This window comes from Cetorhinus maximus, chromosome 10 (genome assembly GCF_964194155.1).
Source record: "Cetorhinus maximus chromosome 10, sCetMax3.hap1.1, whole genome shotgun sequence".
In the NCBI taxonomy this organism is placed as follows: Eukaryota; Metazoa; Chordata; class Chondrichthyes; order Lamniformes; family Cetorhinidae; genus Cetorhinus; species Cetorhinus maximus.
Window position 1 is genome coordinate 113521732 of NC_135888.1, and position 12789 is coordinate 113534520.

A 12789-nucleotide genomic window follows, 5' to 3' on the forward strand; every position below is an offset into this window, starting at 1 on the left:
ATGTTGGAAATCCAAAACAAAAACAGAAATACCTGGAAAAACTCAGCAGGTCTGGCAGCATCGGCGGAGAAGAACAACGTTGACGTTTCGAGTCCTCATGACCCTTCAACGGAACTAAGTAGAAATGGGAAAGGGGTGAAATATAAGCTGGTTTAAGGTGGGCGGGGTTGGGGGTGGTTGTTGGGACAAGCAAGCAGTGATAGGAGGTGATAACCAAAAGATGTCACAGACAAAAGAACAAAGAGGTGTTGAAGGTGGTGATATTATCTAAAGGAATGTGCTAATTAAGATTGGAGAGCAGGACGAGCAAGGTAGCTCTAGTGGGGGGTGGGGTGAAATAAACCATGGGTAGAATACATTTAAAAATAATGGAAATAGGTGGGAAAAGAAAAATCTATATAAATTATTGGAAAAAACAAAAGGGAGGGGGAAGAAACGGAAAGGGGGTGGGAATGGAGGAGGGAGTTCAAGATCTAAAGTTGTTGAACTCAATATTCAGTCCGGAAGGCTGTAAAGTGCCTAGTCGGAAGATGAGGTGCTGTTCCTCCAGTTTGCGTTGAGCTTCACTGGAACAATGCAGCAAGCCAAGGACAGATAAGTGGGCAAGAGAGCAGGGTGGAGTGTTAAAATGGCAAGCGACAGGGAGGTCTGGGTCATTCTTGCGGACAGACCGAAGGTGTTCTGCAAAGCGGTCACCCAGTCTGCGTTTGGTCTCTCCAATGTAGAGGAAACTGCATTGGGAGCAACGAATGTAGTAGACTAAGTTGGGGGAAATGCAAGTGAAATGCTGCTTCACTTGAAAGGAGTGTTTGGGCCCTTGGACGGTGAGGAGAGAGGAAGTGAAGGGGCAGGTGTTGTAAGGGGAGGTGCTGTAGGTGGGGTGCCTCACGCCCTCACGCCTTCTCCTCCCTCCCAGAAACATGATAGGGTCCCCTTTGTCCTCGCTTATCACCCCACCAGCCTCCGCATTGAAAGGATCATCCTCCGCCATTTCCGCCAACTCCAGCATGATGCCACCACCAAACACATATTCCCTTCACCCCCCTGGTGGCATTCCGTAGGGATCATTCCCTCCGTGACACCCTGGTCCACTCCTCCATCACCCCCTACTCCTCAACCCCCACCTACGCACCTCCCCGTGCAAACGCAAAATATGCAACACCTGCCCTTTCACTTCCTCTCTCCTCACCGTCCAAGGGCCCAAACGCTCCTTTCAAGTGAAGCAGCATTTCACTTGCATTTCCCCCAACTTAAGTTTACTGCATTCGTTGCTCCCAATGCGGTTTCCTCTACATTGGAGAGACCAAACGCAGACTGGGTGACCGCTTTGCAGAACACCTTCGGTCTGTCCGCAAGAATGACCCAGACCTCCCTGTCGCTTGCCATTTTAACACTCCACCCTGCTCTCTTGCCCACTTATCTGTCCTTGGCTTGCTGCATTGTTCTAGTGAAGCTCAACGCAAACTGGAGGAACAGCACCTCATCTTCCGACTAGGCACTTTACAGCCTTCCGGACTGAATATTGAGTTCAACAACTTTAGATCTTGAACTCCCTCCTCCATTCCCACCCCCTTTCCGTTTCTTCTCCCTCCCTTTTGTTTTTTCCAATAATTTATATAGATTTTTCTTTTCCCACCTATTTCCATTATTTTTAAATGTATTCCACCCATGGTTTATTTCACCCCACCTCCACTAGAGCTACCTTGCTCGTCCTGCTCTCCAATCTTAATTAGCACATTCCTTTAGATAATATCACCACCTTCAACACCTCTTTGTTCTTTTGTCTGTGACATCTTTTGGTTATCTCCTCCTATCACTGCTTGCTTGTCCCAACAACCCCCCACTTCACCACCATCCCCATCCCCCCACCTTCCCCCCCACCCCCACCTTAAACCAGCCTATATTTCACCCCTTATAAAAACAAAAAACCTACTGCGGATGCTGGAAATCCAAAACAAAAACAGAATTACCTGGAAAAACTCAACAGGTCTGGCAGCATCGGCGGAGAAGAAAAGAGTTGACATTTCGAGTCCTCATGTCCCTTCAGCAGAACGTACTGCTGAAGGGTCATGAGGACTCAAAACGTCAACTCTTTTCTTCTCCGCCGATGCTGCCAGACCTGCTGAGTTTTTCCAGGTAATTCTCTTTTTGTTTTATATTTCACCCCTTTCCCATTTCTACTTAGTTCTGTTGAAGGGTCATGAGGACTCAAAACGTCAACTTTGTCCTTCTCTGCCGATGCTGCCAGACCTGCTGAGTTTTTCCAGGTATTTCTGTTTTTGTTCTGTTCACCATCTATAGGGCATGAGTCAGGAGTGTAATGGAATACTTTCCACTTGCCTGGATGAGTGCAGCTCCAAGAATACTTGAAGCTCAACACCATCCAGAACAAAGCAGCCTGCTTGATTGGCACCCCATCCACCACGTTAAGCATTCACTCCCTCCGCCAGCAAAACACAGTGGCAACAGTGTGAACCATCTACAAGATGCACTGCAGCAACCCACCAAGGCTCCTTTGACAGAACACCAACACCTGCAAGTGCCCCTCCAAGCCACACACCATCCTCACTTGGACCTATATCGCTGTTCCTTCATTGTCACTGGGTCAAAGTCCTGGAACTCTGTCCCTAACAGCACTGTGGATGTACCTACACCACATAGATTGTAGCATTTCTAGAAGGCAGCTCATCACTACCTTCTCAAGGGAAGTTATGGATGGGCAATAAATACTGGCTAGCCAGCAATGGGTATGATCTGATAGCCTTTACATAGACGTGGCTGCAAGGCAATCAAGGCTGGGAACTGAATATTCAAGGGTATTCGACATTTGAAACTTTGAAAAGATAGGGTAGGCAGAAAGGAAAAGGAAGTGGAGTAGTTCTGTTAGTAAAGAATGGGATCAGTGCAGTAGTGAGAGATGATCTTGGTTTGGAAGATCAAGATGAAGAATCAGTTTGGGTGGAGATAAGAAATAACTAGAGATAGAAGTTACTGCAGAAGTGTTAATCTATAGCCACTCCACGCGCCCCCCACCCCCCACCCCCACCAGTAACTACACTGTAGGACAGTATATGAATCAATAAATAATGGGGGCTCCTTAGAAAGGTACTGTGGGAATCCTGGGCAATTTTAATCTTCACAAAGACTGGACTATTCAAATTAGCAAAGGCAGCCTTGAAGACAAGTCCACAGAGTGTATTCAGGACAGTTTCTTAGAACAATATGTTGTGGAACCAACCAGGGAACAGGCTATTTTTGATCTGGTAATATGTAATGCGACAGTAAAGGACCCTGTAGGGAAGAGTGATCACAGCATTGTAGAATTTCGCATTCAGTTTGGAGGTGAGAAATTTGGATCTGAAACCAGTATCTTAAACTTATATAAATGCAATTACAAGGATATGAAGACAGAGTTGGGAAAAGTGAACTGAAAAATAGGTTAAAAGCTAAGATGATGGTGGTTGACATTTAAGAAGATATTTCACAATTCGCAGCAAATATATATTCCATTAAGAAAGGAAGATACTTTCAAGAAAGGTGAACCATCTGTGGCTCACTAAGGAAGTGAAGGATGGTATCAAATTGAAAGGAAAACATACAATGTTGGAAAGATTAGTGGTAGGCCAGAAGGCTGGGAAAAGATTAGAAACCTGGAAATGATAACTAAAAACAATAAAGAGGGAGAAATAGAATATACAAGTAATCTAGAAAGAAATATAAAATCAGACCATAAGAGCTTATTGTTATAAAAGATGTATTATTTTAAGTTGAATTTATATATATAAAATGGTTTCAGTTTCAGTTAGGTTTTGTTTATGAACCTTGGCGCCTGGGATTCTGGATAGATGGGTTAAAAGTTCAGTGATTCTGGAAAAAAACAAAGTAGAAAAGCTTTACTGTTGCGTAGCGACAGTGATCCAGTGACACAGAGACAGAGAATATAGGGGGTTGAGAGAGGGGGAGTTCGGTGTGTATCAGAGAGAGAAGGTGGGGATTTTAAGCTCTCTGAGAAGAAAAACTCCAAGACTAGAGGGACAGTAGTTAACTCAATAATCAGTTATAGGATCAGTTTAGCGGAGGTGCTACTGGAAGACTGAGTTTAGGGAACTCATTTGTTTGCTCTGCAATTGAAGAAATAGTGAGTTTAGAGAGCGATTTTGTGTGTCTTAGGTAGAGATACGAGTTGGGTGAGAAACATCAAGTGAATGCTCAGGAATTCACAGGAAGAAAACCATTTGCAACTGTGCCAGCCCCAAGTACGGAATCTTTGTGTCAAGCTAGTAGTAACTTCACTGGCTTATGTGTCTGTAAATATATTGCTGGGGTGAAGGAATAGCGGGGATTTGAATCATCTTCTTGTGTTTGTATTGAGATCTTTCCAACCTTTTGTTTGGTGTAATATAGTTCACTTTTTTGTTTTAATAAATATTTTATTCTTTGTGTTAAAGTTTATCAGCAGGCTCCTGTGAATTAGTTCAGTAACTTTCCTCCAAGGTTTCTAAAAAATAGTTAGGGTCTATCAAGCCAGGTTTCACTCTGGGATCTTACCTATCCACTATTAACAACAGCCGGGATCCTAACATAATACAAAAAGAGTAGCTAAACTAAACTTTGGTCCCAGAGGATGAGATGGGGGCAAAATTTTAAGGTCGTCATTTCTGAGGTGGGGAGAATGTTTGATCAGGTGGGAGAGTGCAGGCTGGAGACCCCGTTACCTGCCGGCCTGACTACCCTCTCAATCAGACCTGACTACACCCCCCACCCCCCCCGCCCCAAACGATCAAACGATTACTCCCCCAACCAGATGCAACTACCTCTCAACTAGACCCAATTAACCCTCGATCATCAGACTTTCCCCCCAATCCAACCCGACTACCACCCGGCTAGCCCCCTGACCACCCGACTACCCCGCCAACCACCTGGCTACTCTGACCCAACTACTCCAGACCAGATGACTATGCTCCGATCACCCAACTACCCCTCAACCCAAATACCTATCTCACCTACCTACCCATTCACTCACTGACCCATTTACTCATCCATTCACTAACCCACAATCAAAGACTGGATTTTTAAACTTACCTGAATACAGCTAAATATGGCTGATTAGTACCATAAAAAGGGGGTGTGCCCTCTTGTTTCCCCAATTCCACTCCGCTCACTGGAATTAAACTGGAGACGCTGTGCTGCGCATTTCTCTAATAGCTGGGATCAGAAGATCCCGGAAGAAATACTCAGTAACATCAGGTTGGGAAAATCTTTGAGGGCAGTGGCAATGTGTGCAGCATTGGAATCTGTTGTTCATACATACGTATATATTCACTGTTAGATACCTGTAGAGAAAACAACATTCTTGGAAATTAGGTGATAATCGACAATAGAAAACTGTGGCAACTCAATCTTCTCCACTCCAGTCACTGCTCGAGTACCTCCACGCCAGTAGAACTCAATGTCATCTGTAGTGTATCCATCTGGAAGAAAATAGGAAAGTGAACTGTTGGGGAATACTTGCCATCTATCATGTTTGACACTTGACAAAAGTAAACTCTTTCAGCCATAATCAAGATTCAAACATCTATGAATAGTATTGAATATACTACTTGCTATTTGAGGTCAACTACTACAAACTGTGCAACTTTCAAGGAACACAGCATATTTTAAGAAATGTGTAACGCTGCAAATTAGCAATTACTGGTAGTGATGCTGCTGGAGAAACATTTAGCGGGAAATTTTAACCACCCATCTCCCCACCCAAATGAGCAAGGGAGGGTTGGAGAGGTGACTATGCTGGTGTGTGACATAGACAGAGTATCATAGAATTGCAGAATTTCACAGTGCAGAAGGGGCCCTTCGCCCCATCAAGTCTGCACCGACATGTGAGAAACATCTGACCTACCTACCTAATCCCATTTACCAGAACTTGGCCCATAGCCTTGAATGTTATGATGTGCCAAGTGCTCATCCAGGTACTTTTTAAAGGATGTGAGGCAATCCTCCTCCACCACCCTCCCAGGCAGTGCATTCCAGGCCGTCACCACCCTCTGGGTAAAAACGTTTTTCCTCACATCCCCCCTAAACCTCTTGCCCCTCACCTTGAACTTACGTCCTCTTGTGACTGACCCTTCAACTAAGGGGAACAGCTGCTCCCTATCCACCCTGTCCATGCCCCTCATACTCTTTTAAACCTCGATCAGGTCACCCCTCAGTCTTCTCTGCTCCAATGAAAACAACCCAAGTCTATCCAACCTCTCTTCATAACTTAAATGTTTCATCCCAGGCAACATCCTGGTGAATCTCCTCTGCACCCCATCAAGTGCAATCACATCCTTCCTATGTAGTTGGGAATTTGGTCCACGTGTACTGTACTGAGGGGCAAAGAAGCGTTCCTTTTTTTCTAACTTTTTTTTCAGTCTCCAGTAGTTGGTGACGTCTCCTTTATCTCCAAGCTAGGTAAGTGCAACTGTCTATAACTTTATCAGTGTAAATTATTAACTAATTCACTAATTAAATTAATAAGGTTGGACAGAAATGGCAGGGCTGGTGGTGTGCCCTGACTGCAGCAGGTGGGAATCTGTGGAATGCACTTCAATCCCAGACAACCATCTCTGCAGTAAGTGTGTGCAGCTGAGATAACTTTGGCTAGTTGCTGAGCTGGAACCCGAATTGTGGACATTGCGGGGCATCAGGGAGGGGGAAAGTTACTTGGACAATTGGTTCCAGGAGATAGTCACACACCTTAAGTTCAGCAGAACCTTAGAGTTGGTCAATGTTAGGGACAGGAGGGTGCGACTGCAAGTCAGGCAGGTATAAGGAACCAGCATATAGTGACGGAGGAGCCTCAGCCACTGACTTTCTCCAACAGTTATGAGGTCCTTGCTACCTGTGTGGATGAGGAGAAGGATTGTAAGGTGGATGAGTGCACTAGCATTGGCACCATGGTGAAGGATGCCATTCAAGTTGGGGGAGCGAAGAGGAACGTGTTAATGACAGGAGACTGTATATTCAGGAGGATAGATACTGTTCTTTGCAGTGATTATGTAGCCTGCTCAGTGCCAGGATTAAGGACATTTCCTCGTGGCTGGACAGGAACTTAGAGTGGGAGCGGGAGGATCAGTTGTTGTGGTGCAAGTGGGAACCAATGACATAGGTAGGTAGAACCAGGAATGATGTTCTTCTAAGACAATTTGAGGAGTTAGGGTCCAAATTAAAACACAGCACATCAAATGTAATCATCTCTGGATTGTTACTTGAGCCACATGCCAATTGGCATAGGGTCAAGCAGATTAGAGAATTAAACGTGTGGCTCAAAGAGTGGTGTGGAAGAAGAGGTTTTGATTCATGGGGCACTGGCATCGGTACTCAGGAGAGAGTGAGCTATTCCACTGAGATGGGCTCCACTTGAACCGGGCTGGGACCAGTGTCCTGGCCAATTGTATAACTAGAGCTGTGGAAAGGGTTTTAACATAACAGAGGGGGAAGGGAGGGTTCAGGTGAAGAGAGATTTAGAAATTCAAAGAGAAAGGTTGAGGCATCAGAACAGTATAGAAATGTGGGTAAAAACAAGCGTAAAGACGAGTGGGACAGAAGGGACTGAGAGTTTAACAAAAACTGTACATTGGCGAATAATGTCATTGCAGGGAATAGAGGTAAAAAGATGACATTAAAGGTTCTTTATCTGAATGCACAAAGCATCTGCAATAAGATGGATGAACTAGTGGCACCAATAGAAGTAAATTATTTAGATCTAATTGCCATTACAGAGACATGGTTACAAGAAATAAATATTCCAGGGTACACAATGTGTCGGAAAATCAGACAGAATGTCAAAGGAGGAGGGGTAGCCCTGATAGTATAGGATGACATAAGGACATTAAGGAGAAAGGATCTGACCTCAGAAGATCATGTAGTAGAATCAGTATGGGTGGAAATCAGAAATAGCAAGAGTCAGAAAAAACTGGTGGGAGTAGTTTATAGGCCCCCTAACAAAAGTTATACTGTTGGGTAGAGCATGAAACAAGACATTATTGGAGCTTATAATAAGGGAACTGTAATAATTGTGGGGGACCTTAATCTTCATATAGACTGGGACAATCAAATTGGCAAGAGTGTCTCGAAGATGAGTTTGTAGAATGTTTTTGTTACAGATTCTTCTAGCAATACGTTGCTGAACCGACAAGGATAAATCTAAGATCTAATATTATGTAATGAAGCAGGGTCAATTAGTTGTAGCGAAAGATCCACTGGGAAGTAGTGATCATAATACTATGTTAATGTATGTGGAATTCTATGTTAAGCTTGAAAGTGACATTCTCCAAATGCAAACAAGAATCTTAAACTTAAGCAAAGCCAATTACATAGCTATGAGAGGAGGGCTGGCTAAAGTTAATTGGGTAAATAGACTAAAGAGTGTGGAGATGAATGAACACTGGGAAACATTTAAAGAAACAATTCAAAATGTTCAACAAAAATACATTCCACTGAAAAATAAAAAATACTCAGAAAGAAAGACCCATCCATGGCTCACTCAGGAAGTAAAGGATAGTATTAGATTAAAGGAAGCTTACAAAGTTGCAAAAAACAGTAGCAAGTCTGAGAATTGGGAGTGTTTTAGAAACCAGAAAAGGGCCACCAAAAAGTTGATAAAAGGGGAAAAAATAGAATGAGTGTAAATTAGTCAGAAATATAAAAACAAATTTAAGATCTTTTATAAGTATATAAAAAGAGAATAGCTGAAGTAAACATTGGTCCCTTAGAAACAGGCAGGAGAAATTATCATGGGGAATGAGGAAACGGCAGAGGCACCGAACAAATATTTTGTGTCTTTCTTCACAGTAGAAGATGCAATTTTCATACCAGAAATAGATGGAAATCTAAAAAGTGAGGAAATTACAGAAATTAATATCAGCATAGAATAAGTATTGGAGAAACTTAAAGCTGTAAAATCCAACAAATCCCCAGGATCTGATGCCGTGCACCCTAGGGTTCTAAAAGAGATAGCTGCGGAGAAAGTGGGTATGCTGGCTATGATTTTCCAAAATTCCTTAGATTTAGGAAAGTTTCCATTAGATTGTAAGTTTGCAAATGTTACACTGCTTTTCCAGAAAGGAGGGAGAAAACAATGAACTACAGGCCAGTTAACCTAACATCAGTTATTGAAAAAATGCAGGAATCCATTATTAAGGAAGTCTTAACAATGCAATTAGGAAAGCATAGTATGATTAGAACAAGTCAACATGGTTTTACTGAGGGGAAACCCTGTTTGACAAATTTATTAGAGTTTTTTGAGGATGTAACTAGTGGGAACCAGTAGATGTAGTATACCTGGATTGCCAAAAGGTATTTGACAAGGTGCCACACAAATGGTAAATAGGCAAGATAATGGCCCATGGAGTTAAGAGTAATATTTTAGCATGTATAGAGGACTAATTAATGGATAGAAAGCAGAGAGTGGGCATAAACGGGGCTTTTACAAGTTGACATGCAGTGAATAATGGAGTGTCGCAGGGATCAGTGTGGGGGCCTCAGCTATTTACAATCAATATTAATGACTTAGATGAAGAGACAAAGAGTAATGTATCAAAGTTTGATGATGACACCAAGCTAGGTGGGAGAGTAAGCTGTGGAGAGGACACAGAGAGGTTGAAGAGATATAAACAGTGGGCAACAAGATAGCAGATGGAGTTTAATGTAGGGAAATGTGAAGTTATTCACTTTGGTTGTACGAGTAAGGAAGTGGAATATTTTTTAAAATGTGTGAAACTTGTAAGTGTTGATGTTCAAAGAGACTTGGATATACCCATACAAGAAACACAGAAAGTTCGCATGCAGGTGCAGCAAGTAATTAGGGAGGCAAATGGCATGTTGGCCTTATTGCAAGGGGATTGGAGTACACGATTAAAGAAGTCTTACTATAATTGTACAAGGTTTTGGTGAGACCATATCTGGAATACTGTGTGCAGTTTAGGTCTCCACATTTAAGAAAGAATATAATTGCATTGGTGGCAGTACAGTGAAGATTCAGTAAACTGGTCCCTGGGATGAGAAGGTTGTCTTTTGATGAGAGGTTAAGTAAATTGGGCTTATATTCTCTGGAGTTCAGAAGAATGTGAGGCGTTCTCATTGAAATCTACAAAATTCTGAAGGGGCTTGATAGGGTAGATGCTGAGAGATTTTTTCCTCTGGTCGGGGAACCAAAAACATGGAAGGGGGCACATTCTTAGGATAAGGGACCAATCATTTAGGGCTAAGTTGAGGAGAAATTACTTCACTCAAGGGGTTGTGAAACTTTGGAATTCTCTACCCCTGGAGGGTTGTGGATGCTCCATCGTTAAATGCATTTATGGCAGATTTTTGGTCTCTCAGGGAATTAACGGATATAGAGAGTGGAGTTGAAACCCAAGATCAGCCTTGATCATACTGAATGCCAGAGCAGGCTTGACGGGCCATGTGGTGTACTCCTGCTCCTATTTTTTGTGTCCTTGTGAGGGTGCAGCTTATATTCAAAGGCTATACCTCTAAGTGCACTGGGAAACCTGCCAGAGAGATTGCACAATGGCATACAGCATGGAGCAGCCCAGCTCAAGCTTGTATTGAAGTCATCCAGCAAAGCATTCAGACAATGCAGTCAATTTTAGAACAAGTGGTTAGTCTGTGAACACTGTAGTGGGATGCACAATCATGGAGCCTTTGATAACAGCTCTGCTGGGAGATCAGACTGTTGCCATCATGGCTCCGGAGTTTCATATCTCTTCCGTTGTTCAATACATGAAGAGGACAGATAGAAGTGTAGAGATCATAGATTGAGCCAGGGACAGTAAGGAAGCGTAAACACTCTGCTCAAAGTCTCACACCATAATCGTCTGAAGTGTCCTCCATGGATGATCAGCAGCCTGTTATCCCCCAACAGCAGGCTCCTATGACTGGGGAAATGTTTCACAGGAGCACTGGAGTAAGACAACAAGCACAGAGACCAGGAACAAAGGGATTGCACTAGGGTAATTTAATAGAGCTATAAAATGCACAATGTGAATTAAACAGCTTTTATTTGATTGACTTTGCTGTTGGTCTTCACATTAATAGTTATGGGGATAATGAGTTAATAGAGCACTTAGAAGGTAGGAGAAAGAAATGGGCCATTTTTCTTTATTCTTTCACAGCATGTGGACATCGCTGGCTAGGCCAGCATATGTTGCCCATTCCTAACTGCCTTTGAGAAGGTGGTGGTGAGCTACCTTGTTGAACCGCTGCAATCCATGTGGTGTAGATATGCTGTTATGAAGTAAGTCCCAGGATTTTGACACTGCGACGTGAGGGAATGGTGATGTAGTTCCAAGTCAGGATGGTATATGGCTAGGAGGGAAACTTGCAAGTGGTGGTATTCCTATGCATCTGTTGCCTTTGTCCTTCTATATGGTGGGACTGTTGATGTACTGGGGAGAAGGTTTGCCCGGGATAACCTCTCCTCAATAATTTGTTGCCTTACAGCTGGAAGCATCGCTTGACCTTGGCTTTCCCCATCATCCTCTTTGTCATCCCCTTCTTCATCCTGCTCCTGCACGTCCTTCTGTGGCAGCTGAAAGGGTTGGCCCCCTGAGTGGCATAGTTATGTAGCATGCAGCGAACCACAAAATCTGGGACTCACTTAGAGCTATATTTCAGAATTTCACTGGATCAGTCAAGACACAAAAAACATTGTTTGAGGGCACCTAATCTATTGGTTTGCCAAATGAGTTCTTGATTGTGTGTGGCTTTCATTGTATTAGCATCCTTGTCTATGCCTGGGTTGCTGACAGGAATCATGAACCAGGTGTAGAGAGGACAGCCACTGTCCCCAAAGAGTCAGCCTGACATCCACTGGACTTGGTCAATTAAGAACCTCCTCAGTATGAAGGCCTCATGACTAGTGGAGACCTACATTATTTGTTGCCTTTAGTTACAATCCAGTTGAAAACTCAGGGTGCAACTCTTTCCTGTTATAAAACATGGCTGATATACTATGGGAAGAATGCAGGGCAATTTGTGGGGAGTCAGGGTGATCTTGTACCTGGGAATTCACTGAGCTCTCTCTTCCTCAACAGCAACCTTTAAGAGGAACCTCCTCAGCAGCAGCCTCCATGCTCTCTCCTTGTTAAGAGGGCATTTGTCACTTGCTTAATGGCCATTTGGATTGCAAACTGGCTGAATTTGCTGACGTTACCTGTTGTAAATGGGCATAAAAATTAAGAGTCAGTTACCTTAATAGCCACTGGCAATGCTTTGACTCCAGTCCTTCTGAGATCCAGTTGTTGCTGCAACAGGTGATATAGTCTTCCTGATGAAGTGGCGATGCCAGACACACTACTTCTCAACTTGAGATAGGAAAGCCTTATGTAGGAGATCCACTTGCTGCTTAGGCAGCTGTGGATGAAAAGGAAGAGCAAGGGCCAGCAGTTCTGCCAGCTGACTTAGCTCTGTGTCAGCAACTAATTAATGAAAGATTCCATTCATTCCACAATAGACTTAGCAGTCTCTTCTTAATTTCATTCATTCATGGGATGTGGGTGTCGCTGTCTAGGTCATTTGTTGCACATTCCTAATTGCCCTTGATTAGGTGGTGGTGAACTGCAGTCTTGAACTGCTGCAGTTCATGTGGTGTAGGTACACCCACAGTGCTGTTGGAGAGGGGGTTCCAGGATTTTGACCTAACGACAGTGAAGGAATGGCAATAAATTTCCAAGTGAGGATGGTGAGTGCCTTGTAGGAGAAAGTAAAGGTAGTGATGTTCCCATGTGTTTGCTGCCTTTGTCCTTC

At 43.4% G+C, this 12789-nt stretch overlaps 1 protein-coding gene across 1 annotated transcript in view; it reads right to left on the minus strand.

Annotated features, from left to right (window-relative positions):
- LOC144685954 (gamma-aminobutyric acid receptor subunit beta-2) overlaps positions 1–12789 on the minus strand; it is a 401666-nt gene that overhangs the window by 32237 nt on the left and 356640 nt on the right. The window contains exon 6 of the mRNA XM_078551016.1: positions 5334–5471. Coding sequence (XP_078407142.1) covers positions 5334–5471 — 138 coding nt within the window. The remainder of the gene's footprint in view (positions 1–5333; positions 5472–12789) is intronic.